The 19,715-nt window shown below is 47.4% G+C and overlaps 1 protein-coding gene across 4 annotated transcripts in view; it reads right to left on the minus strand.

Annotated features, from left to right (window-relative positions):
* Positions 1 to 19,715, minus strand: part of LOC135897809 (sarcospan-like) — a 297,173-nt gene that overhangs the window by 131,149 nt on the left and 146,309 nt on the right. For all 4 annotated transcript variants that reach the window (XM_065426514.2, XM_065426511.2, XM_065426515.1 and 1 more), the window contains exon 3: positions 2,763 to 2,855. In XM_065426514.2, the coding sequence (XP_065282586.1) occupies positions 2,763 to 2,855 (93 nt within the window). The remainder of the gene's footprint in view (positions 1 to 2,762; positions 2,856 to 19,715) is intronic.

The following is a 19,715-nucleotide window of genomic DNA, read 5'->3' on the forward strand; positions in this document are numbered from 1 at the left end:
ACACACAACGAAATCACTAAATTCTTCTACTTAGAGAGAAGGGTTTCCCCCCCGCCTCACTCCAAGTTAAGCAGGCCGCAGGTGGTCACACTAAGACTTCTGCAAACGAACTCGTACCCAAATCCGGCGTCCCTTAATAGCATATATCCAGAGATTTATCCGAATTGTTCTTGCGTGGCCTGTGGTGAGGTAGCTACGTTACCTCATATGCTCTGGGAGTGCGGGTCGCTGGGCTCGAAGTTCACCAAGGAAGAGTGGGACGCCCTCCTGCGAAGTCCCGTCTTTGAGGATCAAATCCTGGCCGTACAGCGCGCCCGCGATCAGGCCGGCAGACTAGATCTGTCAGTCCGGTCGTGGGATTAGCCAGGTGCGCGTTTTATCGCGCTTTGCTGGACCAAATAAAAGTTTATTCACTCGTGTCCCAAACTGTTTGTTCGGCGTTTCTCGCCAGTCTAATTTGCGGCCGCGCTGCCCACGTGAACGCGCGGGGAAAATTAGTGTGAGCGCTTAGATACCATGGTATATTCCTTATGTTAACATACTCATCATCGCGACTCGAGGCCGTAATAGTGGGTCTATCACTCGCTGAAATAAAAGGAAGACGAAGGCCTGCAGCTTAATTAGCATTGTTTAACTATATATATATATATATATATATATATATATATATATATATATATATATATATATATATATATATATATATATATATATATATATATATATATATATAGCTTTCTCTTCTTTCAGCGAGCGATAGACCCACTATAACGGCCTCGAGTCGTGATGATGAGTAAGTTAACATCATGAGGAAGATGCAATGCAATCTCAGTGGCACTCACGTTAATTTATAGAGTTAATATATATATATATATATATATATGTGTGTGTGTGTGTGTGTGTGTGTGTGTGTGTGTGTGTGTGTGTGTGTGTGTGTAGGACAACGGGTACCTTTAATATCGCGAAACTGGTGTCATCCTGAGAATTCGTTGTAGGTGGGTCCGCTTAAGCGAACGCCACAGCGACACTTTGTGCATTTCAATATGCGCCATAAGCTAATTAATTAAATAGTTATTAGCGAGCTTTTATTCAATAGTCGAATATGCATTTCGATTATTTGCGCAAGTAATGTCCGTCTGTTCGAGTAGACCACCTCATCAAGCAGAATTCTGCTATCTGCCACAGGAAACCTGAAAAATTTTTGAAAGTGATCGTTGATACACCCAGTATATTACGTTAGGAGGCCAAAAGGATCATTTAGGCAGGTGATGAGTGCGTAAGCGCTGCATCACTACCACTGTCACACAAAGAACTGCTTTACCTGAACGCGAATGCGAACTGCGAAATTGTGATTGCGCTCCCTGTACAAACTAGTGGCGTTTTTTCTTTAATAAACATTCTTGGAAATGTGCGTGTGTGTTCCTTCTTCGTCCACCGTCGTTGCCACGCCTTCACTTCAGATCACCCAGTATAGGGGCACGACAGCGCGCAGGGAATGGCACGTTCACGCTGGTTCTTGTTACAGGGTGCTATCACCTGGGCAGTCTGTTCTTGGCTTGTTCACCCAAGCCAGAACTTTGGTGTCAAGCTATCACCACCAATGTCTGTATCACAGCGCTGGAAGCCGGTTCTGGACGAAACTTGCTACACCAACTGGCAACCCGGGCGTGCGACGGTTACTCTCGACATAGTTTCACACTATGCTTCTTTTCCATCGAATTTATCCAATTTTTACCTTCCGCGTTTTTAACCTGTCGTTTATTGCTCTGTCTTTCTGCGTCCTCATGTCTAGCACACTTACTGGTTAGCTTCCTAGTTCTTTTCCGCCATTGTGAGCCAACGCTATTTCTGTATAGGTATTTAAATACCTTAGCTGCCCACCTGATATCCTCCAATTTCCTCAGATGTTTTTCGTATAGGATTTTACTCTGAGCTTCCCGTGCTTCGAACGATGCCCAGCCCATATCCCCCTGTGCTGCTTCGTTGGTGGTTTTCACGTGGGCACCTAGTGCTAATCTTCCCACAGCTCTCTGATTTCCATGCTTACTTCAAGTATGCGCGGACATGAGCGCCACCTCATAGTGTTTCAAGATGGCTTATTCAGCTTTCCTCCTAACGCTCTCTTCTCTATCGCAGTCTTCTGTTTTTCTCCTCACATTTTCGCCATACTCTATTCAACTCCGTTCCACATCATGCTTTAACTGTAACCTTCGCCGCTTTTCTCACGCCATCTTCGCTATCGCACTCTTTCGTTCCCGCTTCTCTGCTACGCAGATGAGGCACGCTGGCGCTCAAGGCAGGAACTAAGAGCTACCCTCCACAAGGTAGAGATGATACGACTAAATCTGTTACAAGCATAGGGGCGGTACAAGATAGATAATTTTTAGGATGAGGAAATAGGTTAAGGAGATTTATGCAAAATACTAGAATGAAAAGCATGTATAGTATACCTGAGTAACTCAAGCAGGCTAGGTGACTATTTGTCACCTTTCTGTTTCAAAAAGGATGCCAATAAATTATCATCACGCCCTTTTTGATGCAGGTGGCAGTCGGCATTGTGGGCTGTTTACCCAGCTGCCTTGTCTCGAGTGTCCGCGTAATTCTATAGCAATAAACCGTCAACAGTGAGGGATCTCGGAGCGCAACGCGTAAGACCGCTGATTGAAAAATAATGAAGCGCTAACAGGCGAACCTGTACAAAACAAGTGCATGAAAGAATAAAAAAATGATGTAACTATGTACAAATGCGTGCCACAACACACCTTGAGTATGAAGATGGGCTTCCGGTTGTTCTGGCTCTTGTAGTTTGTGTTGCTGTACACGGCGATGATGCCAATGATGCCTGCGCACAGCAACTGCGAGTGAGAAATAAGAAGAACGTAAGCATCTATGAAAGATAGCGACAAGAGTAGGAACTGTTTACCCTCGAGGGCACACGAATAACGTGACGCATGGGCATTTTATTAAAATTCACAGTACCCATCTGACGACGAGTGCCGACGGTAATGCGTTTAGCATGGAAGCAATATGGTATTACAGTGCAATCCGATCATCGAAACAAGTTAATTATGAAGCGTGTACTGCAGCGGGAGTCATGTATCGCACTTCCCTAATAACACTTGACGCCATCAAGCGCCGCCGCCGTCAATCCTGCGCGTGGCCGCCAAGACGCATGGGGTGACGGTCCGTGAGAGCGCTCACAAACGTCTCAAGATTGTTGCTGGGACACGAGCGAAAATATCGGTGCTATCTCCCGTGTAGCAATGATATATTTAGAGAGCTCATTTCACACGATTAAGATTTCAACAATCCGGCTGGTGCGACACCCGGGTTGCTTGATGCCAAATTTTGTGTCATATACCACATTATTTTTCAAATGTAATAAAAAAGCTTGTGCTTTATAATATTGTTACAGTGCTGAAAGCAAGGTGGAAGAAGAGCACGAACTTGAGGATGAAGACGACTACGTTAGAGACTTTCCTGGTCTGCCCGTCTGTTGTACATAACCTGTAAATAGATATACCTGTTTCTTTAGTTAAAGGCACAAAAAAAGCAAATACTAAGTCAAGCTAAAGTGATACATTAGTGCTGGAGAATCAGGCGACAATATTATAGCGAACAGAGCTTTAATAACCGAGAAATCAAGGTAAATGCAGGACACGATTAGAAACTCCCCTGGGACATTCAAGCACTTGCCGGATGACGAAAGCACTCATCAGTTATATCTTGTCACTTGTACTCAACTACTCACTGCAAAAAAACATCCTCGTATTGGATTATAACATGAAATAAAATGCTACTTGCCCAGTCCCATTTCATGCTTAGAAAAAACTACTAATTGAAATCACCGTTGACAGCGACGCGGGCGGTAGAAAGGTTACGTTTTCATTCGACGCTGCGCCGCACACGCTTTCGCGTTTGATTAGTTTCTTGATCGCGCATTGCTGCGCTGGTTCTGCTGGCTCGCGAAACTCGCACAAATTGCAAGTAGCAAAGAATGCAGATTCCATGTGATGTCGCGGAATGCCCGAGCAGTCTACGCCACTTGACACAAAAGTAGCTGCAGCGGCGAATCTGTCGCTCCCTGTTGGCTCGGTGCCGCCGTCTCTCGGGCGCCGTTTAACTCACCGGCGGCAGCAAAGGGCGGTGATGGCGTGTGCAACGTCACCACTCCCCCGGTTGGGTGGGGGGAGATTTCAGTTTCGAAAAAGGTTTGCGGACCTTTCAGATACAAATTTCTCGCAGACCTAATATTTTTTTTTTGCACGGAACAAGCATTGCAAAGTTCATGGAATTGTATTTAAACAGTCAGCGTCGACTTAGTATTTGCCTGTAGTGTCCCTTTAAGCCTTGTGCCACAGGTTTGTGGAAGTGCGGGTACGTCTGATGCAAAACGGAGCTCCGAAGTGGACATAGCCTTGCCACTACCACCATGCCGACTGATGAAGAGGCTGCAACCACGGCGACCATAACTGACCACCATGCCTACGGTCATCTTGGCTCAGCCCGGCGAACCTAGTATGTTTAAGGGTACGACAACCTTAACAGCGAAGATTGGCTCCAGATGTACGAGTGTGCCAGCGAAAATAACAGGTGTGATCAGACCTTTATGTGAGGAGACGTGACCTACTTGAAAGGCACGGGAAGCGTCTGTATTCAGACATGTGGTGAGGAGCTAACAAGTTGGGAGAATGCAAGAAAAAGCTCTGCAACCTTTCGGGAGGTCAGCTGGACGATAGCGAGCAGCGAAAAAGCAACGTGGGACTCGCGCCCAGACGTCAAACCAGATATACGCGGCCTATATTAAGGACATTCTTGCCCTCTGCCGCAAGAAGAACGACCGAATGGCGGCAGAAGATAGGTTAAACCATCTACTAAATGGCTTAGCAGACGAAGTCTTTAACCATCTCGTGTACAAGACTTCACCAGCATCGACAGCACCATAAGTGAATGCCGGCTTTCTGAAGAAGCTGAAGACCTTTGAATTGTGCAGTTTTAAACCCATCTTCCAAATAAAGTCGCTACATCATCGTGCAAAGACAACACCGCATCCAAACCAACCACGCCCGAGAGTATTGCGCGCATCGTTCACCAAAAGGTACAGGCCACATCGCAAGCTCGCTCCCTAAACTATGTCCCTCATGATTTTCGACCGGCAGTTTTCCTCATCCATTCCGTCCATGGCGAAGAGTTGGCGCAGCTTGGTGTTACCTCTGTTTGCTTCGTCCACCGATCCAACGCCTTTACTGCTGCCCCACCTCCACGTAACCAGTACTCCTTACGGCTCTTTCATATCTCCATGGAATGGCGAACACCAGATGACAGGCATGTTTGTTTCAACTGTCCACATGCTGGCCATATTTCCGGTCACTACAGCAACACCTGGACGCTCTTGTTTCGAAATGCGTTCCAACCTTACCGTCACGCGCCAGGTGTTCACTCGCCTCTGGAAGGACCCACAGAGCCATAGCATCATGCTGAGGCCTCGCCATCTATGAGGCAGAGTCGTTCGCTTTGACCACTACGCTCCCTGCCTCGCCCAGCTTGTCTTCTCCGTGGCCCATGTACCGTGCTCGTCGGAAAACTGACGGCCGCAGATCCGGGAGGGACGCTGCTACATCAACCCGGACTGAAATTTCTCTTATCGCCGTGCCAAAAAATAGAAATTTACGTGAGCTATGTACGGATGCTGTGCCTGTAACGGCTTTCATTGATACGGCGCCACATCTCTTTCATGAATGACAATCTTCGTAGATGCCTCACTAAAATACTCACACCCACTGCGTCCTGTGCTGGGCGAGTCGCCGACGGAAGAACGCCAACCGTCATAGGAATGTGCGCAGCTCGTGTCAAAGTCCCTGGCCGTCAAACATCAGTTCTTTTCCCTATCCTTCATTAATCACCCACCGACAGTATTTTGGTTCTCAATTTTCTATCACCGCATTCAGCCTTCATTGACTGCTCCACGGGGACTTGTTCAGTTGAATTCGCCCTGCACTTCTGGCACTCCTGAAGAAGTTTTCAGCAGAGTATGTCCAACCCAGCACATTCGTCTTGCCTCCAAAGCTATCGTGTGTGTCCCTGTTTCGCCCACCCCAACTGTGCTTGACGGCGATTACATCGTCTCTGTTTTTCCGGACGTCCCTCTGGTCCATACCATTCGTCTTCCTCACACTGTCGTCAATGTTCAGAATAATTCAATGCGCCTTCCTCTTCTAAACTTCGGACCATAGGGCCGGATTACACCACAAGATATAGCCCTAAACACGCTGTCATCTTGCGAGGACTACCACTCATAGGTCTTGACTACTGAAACATCGTCTGTCAGTGTCTCTTTGCCTTCTACACCAGCCGCCTTGCCCGACTTCCCAAGCCTAATCGCTCCTTATCTTGCGCCCCAGCACGCCGACCAGTTATTCTTTACTCACCTCATTCAGTGACATTTCTGATTTGAATGATCGCCCTTTAGGCCAGACATTTATTGCGAAGCGCATAACTGATACTGGCGACGCCCATCCAATTCACCGGAGATATCGGGTGTCTTCACATAAGCAACAAGTTATTCAAACGGAAGCCGAAAAGATGCTTTCTCCAGAAATAATTGAGCCATGTTCCAGCCCGTGGGCGTCCCCTGTAGCCCTAGTTAAAAACAAGGGCTACAACAAGGGCTGTTGACTACCGGCAGCTGAACAAGATAACGAAAACAGATGTTTACCCTCTCCCACGCACCGATGAAGCCCTCGACCACCTTCACGGTGCGAAATATTTTTATGCCATCGACCTTCGTTACGGCTGCTGGCAGACCCTTGTAGACTTTTTGGCTTTTGTAATGCCCCAGGCACGTTTGAACGCATGATAGATGCTCTTCTGCATAGACTGAAGTGGTCCATTTGTCTTTGCTACCTAGATGACGTCATCGTTTTCACTCTTACGTTTGCCAGACACCTCGAGTGTCTTTCATTAGTTCTTTCTGTATTTCGAAATGCGGGCCTCCAGCTGAATTCATCTAAATGTCGCTTCATCATCATCATCATCAGCCTGGTTATGCCCACTGCAGGGCAAAGGCCTCTCCCATATTTATCCAATAACCCCGGTCATGTACTAATTGTGGCCACGCCGTCCCTGCAAACTTCTTAACCTCATCCGCCCACCTAACTTTCTGCCGCCCCCTGCTACGCTTCCCTTCCCTTGGGATCCAGTGCGTAACCCTTAATGAGCATCGGTTATCTTCCCTCCTCATTACATGTCCTGCCCATGCCCATTGTTTTTCTTGATTTCAACTAAGATGTCATTAACTCGCGTTTGTTCCCTGACCCAATCTGCTTTTTTCTTATCCCTTAACGTTACACCTATCATTCTTCTTTCCATAGCTCGTTGTGTTGTCCTCAATTTGAGTAGAACTCTTTTCGTAAGCCTCCAGGTTTCTGCCCCGTAGGTGAGTACTGGTAAGACACAGCTATTGTATACTTTTCTCTTGAGGGATAATGGCAACCTGCTGTTCATGATCTGAGAATGCCTGCCAAACGCACCCCAGCCCATTATTCTCCTGATTATTTCCGTCTCATGATCCGGATCCGCCGTCACTACCTGTCCCAAGTAGGTGTATTCCCTTACGACTTCCAGTGCCTCACTGCCTATTATAAATTGCTGTTCTCTTCCGAGACTGCTAAGCATTACTTTAGTTTTCTGCAGATTAATTTTTAGACCCACTCTTCTGCTTTGCTTCTCCAGGTCGGTGAGCATGCATTGCAATTGGTCCCCTGAGTTACTAAGCAAGGCAATATCATCAGCGAATCGCAAGTTACTAAGGTACTCTCCATTAACTTTTATCCACAATTCTTCCAATCCAGGTCTCTGAATACCTCCTGTAAACATGCTGTCAATAACGTTGGAGAGATCGTATCTTCCTGCCTGACGCCTTTCTTTATTGGGATTTTGTTGCTTGCTTTATGGAGGACTATGGTGGCTGTGGAGCCGCTATAGATATCTTTCAGTATTTTTACATACGGCTCGTCTACACCCTGATTCCGTAATGCCTCCATGACTGCTGAGGTTTCGACAGAATCAAACGCTTTCTCGTAATCAATGAAAGCGATATATAAGGGTTGGCTATATTCCGCACATTTCTCTATCACCTGATTGATAGTGTGAATATGATCTATTGTTGAGTAGCCTTTATGGAATCCTGCCTGGTCCTTTGCTTGACAGAAATCTAAGGTGTTCCTGATTCTATTTGCGATTACCTTAGTAAATAGTTTGTAGGCAACGGACAGTAAGCTGATCGGTCTATAATTTTTCAAGTCTTTGGCGTCTCCTTTCTTATGAATTAGGATTATGTTAGCGTTCTTCCAAGATTCCGGTACGCTCGAGGTCATGAGGCATTGCATATACAGGGTGGCCAGTTTCTCCAGAACAATCTGTCCACCATCCTTCAAGAAATCTGCTGTTACCTGAACCTCTCCAGCTGCCTTCCCCCTTTGCATATCGCCCCAGGCTTTCTTTACTTCTTCAGGCGTTACCTTTGGGATTTCGAATTCCTCTGGACTATTTTCCCTTCCATTATCGTCGTGGGTGCCACTGGTACTGCATAAATCTCTATAGAACTCCTCAGCCACTTGAACTATCTCATCCATATTAGTAATGATATTGCCGGCTTTCTTTCTTAACGCATACATCTTATTCTTGCCGATTCCTAGTTTCTTCTTCACTGTTTTTAGGCTTCCTCGGTTCCTGAGAGCATGTTCAATTCTATCCATATTATACTTCCTTATGTCAGCTGTCTTACGATTGTTGATTAACTTCGAAAATTCTGCCAGTTCTATTCTAGCTGTAGGGTTAGAGGCTTTCATACATTGGCGTTTCCTGATCAGATCTTTCGTCTCCTGCGATAGTTTGCTGGTATCCTGCCTAATGGAGTTACCACCGACTTCCATTGCACACTCCTTAATGATGCCCACAAGATTGTCGTTCATTTTTTCAATACTAAGGTCCTCTTCCCGAATTAAAGCTGAATACCTGTTCTGTAGCTTGATCTGGAATTCTTCTATTTTTCCTCTTACCGCTAACTCGTTAATCGGCTTCTTATGTACCAGTTTCGTCCGTTCCCTCCTCAAGTCTAGGCTAATTCGAGTTCTTACCATCCTGTGGTCACTGCAGCGCACTTTGCCGAGCACGTCCACATCTTGTATGATGCCAGGTTTAGCGCAGAGTATGAGGTCTATTTCGTTTCTAGTTTCACCGTTCGTGCTCCTCAACGTCCACTTTCGGCTATCCCGCTTGCGGAAGAAGGTATTCATTATCCTCATATTATTCTGTTCCGCACACTCTACTAATAACTCTCCCCTGCTATTCCTAGCGCCTATGCCATATTCCCCCACTGCCTTGTCTCCAGCCTGCTTCTTGCCTACCTTGGCATTAAATCGCCCATTAGTAAAGCGTATTTAGTTTTCACTCTACCCATCGCCGATTCCACGTCTTCATAGAAGCTTTCGACTTCCTGGTCATCATGACTGGATGTAGGGGCGTAGACTTGTACAATCTTCATTTTTTACCTCTTATTAAGTTTCACAACGAGACCTGCCACCCTCTCGTTAATGCTATAGAATTCCTGTATGTTACGAGGTATATTCTTATTAATCAGGAATCCGACTCCTAGTTCTCTTCTCTCCGCTAAGCCCCTGTAGCACAGGACGTGCCCACTTTTTAGCACTGTATATGCTTCTTTTGGCCTCCTAACTTCACTGAGCCCTATTATATCCCATTTAGTGCCCTATAATTCCTCCAATAGCACTGCTAGACTAGCCGCACTAGATACCGTTCTAGCGTTAAACGTTGCCAGGTTCATATTCCATTGGCGGCCTGTCCGGAGCCAGTGATTCTTAGCACCCTCTGCTGCGTTGCAGGTCTGACCGCCGCCGTGGTCAGTTGCCTCGCAGCTGCTGGGGACTGAGGGCCGGGGTTTGATTGTTGTGTTCATATAGGAGGTTGTGGCCAAGTACTGCACCAGGGTGGCCAATCCTGCTCTGGTGAGGCAGTGCGTTACCGGTTCTGGTCACCGGGATCAGGCCGCACTCCAGGCCTGTTTGTGAAATTTTATCAACACGCGGATTCTTTTTTTTTGATCCGGTGGAAAATTGCCGGCACCGGGATTCGAACCACGGACCTCTTGCACGCGAGGCGGGCGTTCTACCTCTACGCCACCGCTGCACTCTACGCCACCACTGCAATGTCGCTTCGGTCACAGCCAAATCACTATGCTTGGCCATCTTTGTGATTCGTCACGTGTGCGCCCAGGCCCAGACAAAGTTCGGGTTGTGTATAATTTTCCCATGCCGACGAGCAGAAAGAACGCACGGAGCTTCCTGCGCCTGCATTCGTACTTCCGCCACGTCATGCATACCTTTGCGTAAACCTCCCGACCTCTTAATGCACATATGAATACCGGTGCTTCATTTTCCTGAGGCCCAGAAGAAGCAACCATCCACTGGCAGCTTATCTCTCTGTTCACATCTCCACCTATTTTGGTGCACTTCGACCCCGCTTTTCCTACTGAAGTGCCTATTGACGCCAGTGGTGACGGAATCGGCCCAATTTTGCGTCAGCGTCAGTAAGGAATGACCGTGTGGTTGCATACGCAAGTGGTTTGCTTTTGCAGCCGCAGGCAACTATTCTGTCTCCGAGCGGGAGTGCCTTGTACTTACAGTCGCCAAACATCGTCATTATACGGTCGGCCACTTACAGTCACTGCAGACCACCCCGTGCTGGCTGTGCTGTGCTGGTCGCGCCAGAGGTCGCGGAGACGGGGGGCCGCGTCGGGTTCCGGCAGAAAGTGCGTATTTGGCGACTGGGCGCAAAAACACGATCGCTGCTCGATCTCGCGCGTGATATATGGAGTCATTCGGGGAGGCAGCGTGGAAGGGAGGGGGCGGCTTGGACTCCACCAAGAAGTGCGCCGACAAGGCAGTCCACAGCTGCTTCCCTACCAGCCGTGTCTACTTACTCTTGCCGACAGTAGATGGCGCTACAAGCGGAGGTGCTTCCGCTTGTTGCCTGTTGCTGGCGCTCTAAGCAGTCTCGGCAGAGCACAGGCCACGCGCTCTCGTGCCCTTTCACAAAGGACCACCCTTACATAGGCAATAACAATGCGCGGAAAACTCAGTCAAAGGGCATTCGCAGCAATCAACTGCTCTGCTGTTGATGAAATATTTAGCTGGTGAGAAGACGCCAACGAACTTTAGGCATACGTATGAAGTCATTTCAACTGATGGTGCACCGTTAACTTAAGGAACATCAGCACCATGTACTTGGCACCGCTACTAGCGGTCGCGCGGGCCGCATCTTGAAAGGGATTTGCTGACGACTCATGCCTTCTTCGTGCGCGCTGTGTTCGCGCCGCTCTTGCATAGAAGCGATAGACCGCATGAAGGCCACTTCGCTCGCTGCTGCTGCCGCACTTCATAGAGAAAGAACTTCTACATGACGGGACACTCAGCGAAAACTGACAACAGGAAATGCATCACGCTAGTGTTAATGCCATCCGCTAGCTGGCGCCGTGGACATCGACAAAAAAAGAATGTGAAATGAAGTTAACAGACATTGGTTTATTTTTTAATTCTGTCCCGCTAGAACTAAAACTTTGCGTATAAATGAACTTATAGTTCGCGAAGAATTTTTCTTGAGTTTGATGGCAACAAGCTAACGGCACGCCAGATATGCCGAAGTGAGCGAGCGGCTGTGCTTCGAAAGAGTGGCACACCGGAAGGCCAAGAGAAGAAACATGAGCGGACGGCCATCGTCGTGTAAGTTTAACACTGTGTTGACCTCCTGCTCAAGCGACGACGCCTCAGATGACGAAGGCTTCGAAAGAGTGGCACACCGGAAGGCCAAGGGAAGAAACATCAGCGGTCGACCATCGTCGTGTAAGTCTAACACTGTGTTGAACTCCTGCTCAAGCGATAACGTCTCAGATGATGAAGGCTTCGAAAGAGTGGTACACCGGAAGGCCAAGGGAAGAAACATCAGCGGACGGCCGTCATCGTGTAAGTCTAACACTGTGTTGTACTCCTGCTCAAGCGATGACGCCTCAGATGACGAAGGCTTCGAAAGAGTGGCACACGGGAAGGCCAAGAGAAGAAACATCAGCGGACGGCCATCGTAGTGTAAGTCTAACACTGTGCTGTACTCCTGCTCAAGCGAAAACGTCTCAGATGATGAAGGCTTCGAAAGAGTGGCACACCGCAAGGCCAAGAGAAGAAACATCAGCGGACGGCCGTCGTCGTCTAAGTTTAAGACTGTGTTGTACACCTGCTCAAGCGATGACGCCTCAGATGACGAAGGTTTCGAAAGAGTGGCACACCGGAAGGCCAAGAGAAGAAACATCAGCGGACGGCCGTCGTCGTGTAAGTCTAAGACTGTGTTGTACTCCTACTCAAGCGATGACGCCTCAGATGACGAAGGCTTCGACAGAGTGGCACACCGCAAGGCCAAGAGAAGAAAGATCAGCGGACGGCCGTCGTCGTGTAAGTCTAGCACTGTGTTGTACTCCTGCTCAAGCGACGACGCCTCAGATGACGAAGGCTTCGAAAGAGTGGTACACCGGAAGGCCAAGAGAAGAAACATAAGCGGACGGCCGTCGTCGTGTAAGTCTAAGACTGTGTTGTACTCGTACTCATGCGATGGCGCCTCAGATGATGAAGGCTTCGAAAGAGTGGTACACCGGAAGGCCAAGAGAAGAAACATCAGCGGACGGCCGTCGTTGTGTAAGTCTAACACTGTGTTGTACTCCTGCTCAAGCGATGACGCCTCAGATGACGAAGGCTTCGAAAGAGTGGCGCACCGGAAGGCCAAGAGAAGAAACATCAACGGACGGCCGTCGTCGTGTAAGTCTAACACTGTCTTGTACTCCTGCTCAAGCGATAACGTCTCAGATGATGAAGGCTTCGAAAGAGTGGTAGACCGGAAGGCCAAGAGAAGAAATATCAGCGGACGGCCGTCGTTCTGTAAGTCTAACACTGTGTTGTACTCCTGCTCAATGCGATGACGCCTCAGATGACGAAGGCTTCGAAAGAGTGGTACACCGGAAGGCCAAGAGAAGAAACATCAGCGGACGGCCGTCGTCCTGTAAGTCTAAAACTGTGTTGTACTCCTGCTCAAGCGATGACGCCTCAGATGACGAAGGCTTCGAAAGAGTGGTACACCGGAAGGCCAAGGGAAGAAACATCAGTGGACGGCCGTCGTCGTGTAAGTCTAACACTGTGTTGTACTCCTGCTCAAGCGATAACGTCTCAGATGATGAAGGCTTCGAAAGAGTGGTACACCGGAAGGCCAAGAGAATAAACATCAGCGGACGGCCGTCGTCGTGTAAGTCTAACACTGGTGTACTCCTGCTCAAGCGATGCCGCCTCAGATGACGAAGGCTTCGAACCATCCCAGCGCGAACCATCCCACACAGGGCGGCAGCGGCGGCAGGAAGAAACCACCCAAAACTGCGACTCTTCTTTTTGCAGCTTCGTCTACTCTGCCGCATCGCTGCCTTCACTGAAACAGTCTGAGCGGTACCTGGTACTGATCTGCGCAGAATCATCGCACCAAATCATTGTGCTGCCCCAATCCACCCTTGGCACTCCAGGCCGACTACCGGTAAAATAAAAGGTGGACAGCGCGAACCATCCCACTCTTGGCGGCAGCGGCGGCAGGAAGGAAACACGCAAAACTGCGACTCTTCTTTTTGCGGCTTCGTCTACTCTGCCGCATCGCTGCCTTCACTGAAGTAGTCTGAGCGATACCTGGGACCCATCTGCGCAGAATCATCGCACCAAATCATTGTGCTGCCCCAATCCACCCGTGGCGCTTCAGTCCGACTACCGGTAAAATAAAAGGTGGACAGCGCGAACCATCCCACACATGGCGGCAGCGGCGGCAGGAAGGAAACACGCAAAACTGCGACTCTTCTTTTTGCAGCTTCGTCTAGTCTGCCGCAACACTGCCTTCACTGAAACAGTCTGAGCGGTACCTGGGACCGATCTGCGCAGAATCGTCACACCAAATCATTGTGCTGCCCCAATCCACCCATGACACTTCAGGCCGATGACGGGTAAGATAAAGGGTGGACAGCGCGGACCATCCCACAATTGGTGGCAACGGCGGCAGGAAGGAAACACGCAAAACTGCCACTCTTCTTTTGGCAGCTTCGTCTAATCTGCCGCATCGCTGTAGTCACTGAAACAGTCTGAGCGGTACCTGGGAGCGATCTGGGCTAAATAATCGAGCCAAATCATTGTGTGCCCCAATCCAACCATGGCGCTTCAGGCCGATGACCGGAAGAAAGAAGGTGGACAGCGCGAACCATCCCATACTTGGCGGCAGCGGCGGCAGGAAGAAACCACGCAAAACTGCGACTCTTCTTTTTGCAGCTTCGTCTACTCTGCCGCATCACTGCCTTCACTGAAACAGTCTTAGCGGTACCTAATAGTGATCTGCGCAGAATCATCGCACCAAATCATTGTGCTGCCCCAATCCACCCGTGGCGCTTCAGTCCGACTACCGGCAAGATAAAAGAAGGACAGCACGGATCATCACACACTTGGCGGCAGCGGCGGCAGGAAGGAACCACCCTAAACTGCGACTCTTCTTTTTGCATCTTCGTCCACTCTGCCGCATCGCTGCTTTCACTGAAAGTGTCTGAGTGGTACCTGGGACCTATCTGCGCAGAATCATTGCACCAATTTATTGTGCTGCCCCAATCCACCCGTGGCGCTTCAGGCCGATGACCGGAAAGAAAAAAGGCGTACAGCGCGGACCATCCCACACTTGGCGGTAGCGGCGGCAGGAAGGAGCCACCCTAAACTGCGACTCTTCTTTTTGCAGCTTCGCCTACTCTGCCGCATCGCTGCTTTCACTGAGACAGTCTGAGCGGTACCTGGGACACATCTGCGCAGAATCATCACACCAAATAATTGTGCTGCCCCAATCTGCCCGTGGCGCTTCAGCCCGACTACCGGCAAGATAAAAGGTGGACAGCGCGGACCATCCCATACTTCGCGGCAGCGGCGGCAGGAAGGAGCCACCCTAAACTGCGACTCTTGTTTTTGTAGCTTCGTCTACTCTGACGCATCGCTGCCTTCACTGAAACAGTCTGAGCGGTACCTGGGACCGATATTGCACAGAATCATCGCACCAAATGATTGTGCTGCCCCAATCCACCCGTGGCGCTTCAGCCCGACTACCGGCAAGATAAAAGATTGACAGCGTGGTCCATCCCACACTTGGCGGCAGCGGCGGCAGGAAGGAACCACGCAAAACTGTGACTCTGCTTTTTTCAGGTTGGTGTTTCCTCTCGCGCTGGTTTTTAAACATGTGTTTGCTGCCGCTGGAGCCACCCAGATATTCCTGCTGTGTGTGTTTTTGTTTTATGTGCTTTGTTCTTGTAACCAAAGTACATTCCTGCTGTGTGCGTGCTTTAATTAATTTGTTCTTGCACCCAAACTGTACGATGACCACAGATGTGTGCTTTTCCTGTAGGGATACGTTCGCATCAGGTGAAAGTTTTGTATTATGTGATGACTGTAACCACCCATCCTATTTTGGGACGTGTGCTGCGCTAACAGAGAAACAATACCAAAAGTTAGCAAAACAGAATTGGTCTAGCGCAACGTGCAAAAGTATGAAGCGCAATGGAGCGAACCTGAATGAAAGATGGCTAACGAGGAGACAGCCGACATAATGTCAATCCTAGTTAGCATAAACGAAAAACTTGGTGAATTGATGCCACCAAAAGACTCTGTACCAAACAGAAAGATCAGTGCAGCTGATGTCAAAAAAATATGATGAAGTTCGAGAGCGACTCGCCACTCAATAAAAGGACACAAAAGAAATGTGCAAGAGACTGGAGGCCTTTCAATTAAAAACACAGAGAACAGAAGGAGAAAATGAAAAAGATGAAGTGAAATTAACGACCTTCAGTGGCGAGGCAGCAGGCTAAACCTTGAATTTCACGGAATTCAGGTATCCAATGATGAAGATCTGTCAAGCAAAGTCAATTCGGTGGCCGACGTGATCGGTGTGTCCAGGCTTGAAGATGCAGATATCGATGCTATTCACAGATTACTGTCCTAACTTGCAAAAAATTCCCAGGAATTATTGCCAGATACGCAAGGCAATCAGTGAGGGATCTGTTGCTTGAACAAAGGCATAAACTGAAGGAGAGCAAATGTAGCGCTTCCATTCTAGAAAACTTGACAAACCATAACCGTCACTTGCTGCAACAAACAAAAGATTGGGTGAAGCGAAATGCGCACCAGTACGTCTGGCACAGAAATGGTAAAATTTTGGTGCGGAAATCCAATGTTGAATCAGTAATTGTAGTGCACAGTGCACGTAATCTTCCTACATAATTCTCCCTATTACGTCTATGTCGTGTACCTAAAAGTTATTTTTGATGTTTGCCATGGCTAATCGCAGTTACCTTCTTCCTAAAGAGGTAAGTGCAGTTGTAGGAAGTTATAACAAAACTTCCCTCAAATGTCTTCACTTAAGCACCCCTTCACTGTGTAACAAAGAAACCGAAGTTGACGCTTTTATCTCTAGCTTCTCCTTTTTGTTTGATGACGTCGTGTTGGCGGAAACTTGGTGTAAAGACGGACAAAGTAACTACACGTTCTCCTCTTATCAGTCGTTTTCGTTAAATCGATCGACGCGTCGTGGTGGTGGTGTTATGGTGCTGACAAAGCCGGGTATAAATTGTGAACTGCTTCGTTCGTTTTGCGGTGTTTGCAATGACTGTGAAATACTCTCAGCACGTGTCAACAAACACGTATTTTCTCTTTGCTATCGGCCTCCTGATACAAATGCTCCAAACATTTTTCACTGTTATGAGCAATTCTTGGATTTCATTTCTGACAATGGTTACTATGTGATTTCCGGCGGTGATTTTAATACTTGCCAAGGTTGACGACTGGGCGTGTTGGTATAGCATATTAGAGGTCGGATTACGCAACATTTGTGGAGACACACATAAGAGAAACACACACCACAGAGCGCTACTTGCAACTATCGTTTTGTTCCCTTGTTAATGAAATCAACACAGGGAGATACTCAGGGGGGAGGGCGGCAGCGAAAAAATATACGAAAAAAAAAGAACTGGAACAATAAAAAATATTTTGACAAACATGGCCATCTACCAATGCCAAGCCGGCTTTGTCATGTGATCGTTTTCGCTGCAATCGACATCACAAAAAGAAAGGAACAGGATACGAAATTTCAGATTGGCGCGTGAGGAAATCTATTTCCTTTGCACTACGGGAGGCTGAGGGCGTGCTAACGCACATACTTCCCAAACGCGCAATCTGAGCGGCTTCGATTACCTCTCGCGTTATTTCGCTGCCATCTTCGCTCACAATCTAACAATTCTTACAGAATGGCCGACATCCGCCATCTCTACAATGTATCGCCGGACAGCTTGGGATATCTTTTAATTGTTCCATTTCTTGTTTTTTTGTACATTTGTTTTTTGTCGCTACCGCCTCCCCACCCCAGAGTATCTTCCTGTATTTATTCTATTAACAAGAAAATAAAACGATAGTTCCAATGCTATTCAGAATCCAATGCTATTCACAGCGTGTTTACAGGAGGTATTCAGAGACCTGGATTGGGAAGAATTGGGGATAAGAGTTAATGAAGAATACCTTAGTAACTTGCGATTCGCTGATGATATTGCCTTGCTTAGTAACTCAGGGGACCAATTGCAATGCATGCTCACTCACCTGGAGAGGCAAAGCAGACGAGTGGGTCTAAAAATTAATCTGCAGAAAACTAAAGTAATGTTTAACTGTTTCGGAAGAGCACAGCACTTGACAATAGGTAGCGAGGCACTGGAAGTGGTAAGGGAATACATCTACTTAGGGCAGGCAGTGACCGCGCATCCGGATCATGAGACGGAAATAATTAGAAGAATAAGAATCGGCTGGGGTGCGTTTGGCCAGCATTCTCAAATCATGAACAGCAGGCTGCCAGTATCCCTCAAGATAAAAGTGTATAATAGCTGTGTCTTACCAGTACTCACCTATGGGGCAGAAACCTGGAGGCTTACGAAACGGGTTCTACTTAAATTGAGGACGACGCAACGAGCTATGGAAAGAAGAATAATGGGTGTAACGTTAAAGAATAAGAAAAGAGCAGATTGGGTGAAGGAACAAACGCGAGTTAATGACATTTTAGTTGAAATCCAGAAAAAAACAAATGGGCATGGGCAGGGCATCTAATAAGGAGGGAAGATAACCGATAGTCATTTAGGGTTACGGACTGGATTCCAACGAGAAGGAAGCGTAGCTGGGGGCGGCAGAAAGTTATGTGAACGGATGAGTAAGTTTGCAGGGACAACATGGCCACAATTAGTACATGACCGGGGTAGTTGGAAAAGTATGGGAGAGGTATTTGCCCTGCAGTGGGCGTAACCACGCTGATGATGATGATGACGAAAGCTATAGTTGCATGTAGCGCTCTGTGGTGTGTGTTTCTCTTCTGTGTGTCTCGTCAAAATGTTGCGCAATCCAACCTCTAACATTTTAATATTGATATGGTGAAAAGAAGCAATGGAAACGCTCATTACCTCAAATGGGTGTGAGAATACAATTACATTACCCACAAGAGTAACAAAAGACTGTGAAACACTATTGACCTTTTCATAACAAACATTAACAAAACGAACATCACGACGGTATTGTATCATCCGATCTTAGTGATCACTTCCCGATAATTCTCATGATACAGAAACAAAATACTGAAGCCAGTAAAATGCGACAGCGCATTGTTTGTGAACCCATTACGAAGGCTGGTCTCGACAGTTTTAGAAACAAATTACTGCAGTCTGACTTCAAACGGCTTCTGGAAATATGAAATGCTGATGACCAATAGAACAGCTTTATAAATGAAATAACGGAGATTCATAAGAAACACTTGCCGCTAAAAACGTTTACCCTGGGTAGAAATATTTGTAAGCCCTGGAGTACACCTGAACTGCACAGGAAAATTAACTACAAGAACTCGCTTTACCATAGTTTTGTTAAAACAAAAGATCCGAACCATCTCAAGAAGTATAAAACATATCGAAATAAGCTAAAAACAAAGTGATTAAAACGAGGAGATTTCGTTGCCTTTACTCTGAATTCGAGAGTTGTTTGTACAGAAGTGATCAACTGTGGAAGAAACTAAATACCTTTATGAGGCCTAGAAAATCGACACCCGGTAGCTGGAAATTGCCATTGGATGGCCATTGGATGGCAGGGAGGTAAGCGGCAATCTACTTGTCAATTCTTGTCAATTCTACTTGTCAGTATTCTGATTGTGGAGTACTGAATGAGTTCATGGAATTCATGCCTGCTTGCAACCAATGTTGTGCTTTTCTCAGTGCAGTAACCGGATCCGAGGTGATGTCAGTTTTTTCCTCTCATAAGAATAGTCCAAGCTGTGACGCACAACTTATGGAAATTTGTCCAATTAAATATGTTCTTGACATTCTGTGTCCCTATATAACTTACATTTTTTAACATCTGCTTGTCGAGCGCCTCATTTCCGAAAAGAGTGCAATTTGCAAAAGTGACTGTACTGTTCAATAAGGGTGATGCAAATGACATGGGTAATTATCGACCAATTTCTGTACTACCTATATTCTCTAAGGGCTCAGAAAAAGTTATCGATATTCGTATGTCCAGCTTCCTTGA

Source organism: Dermacentor albipictus, chromosome 7 (assembly GCF_038994185.2).
Source record: "Dermacentor albipictus isolate Rhodes 1998 colony chromosome 7, USDA_Dalb.pri_finalv2, whole genome shotgun sequence".
In the NCBI taxonomy this organism is placed as follows: domain Eukaryota; kingdom Metazoa; phylum Arthropoda; class Arachnida; order Ixodida; family Ixodidae; genus Dermacentor; species Dermacentor albipictus.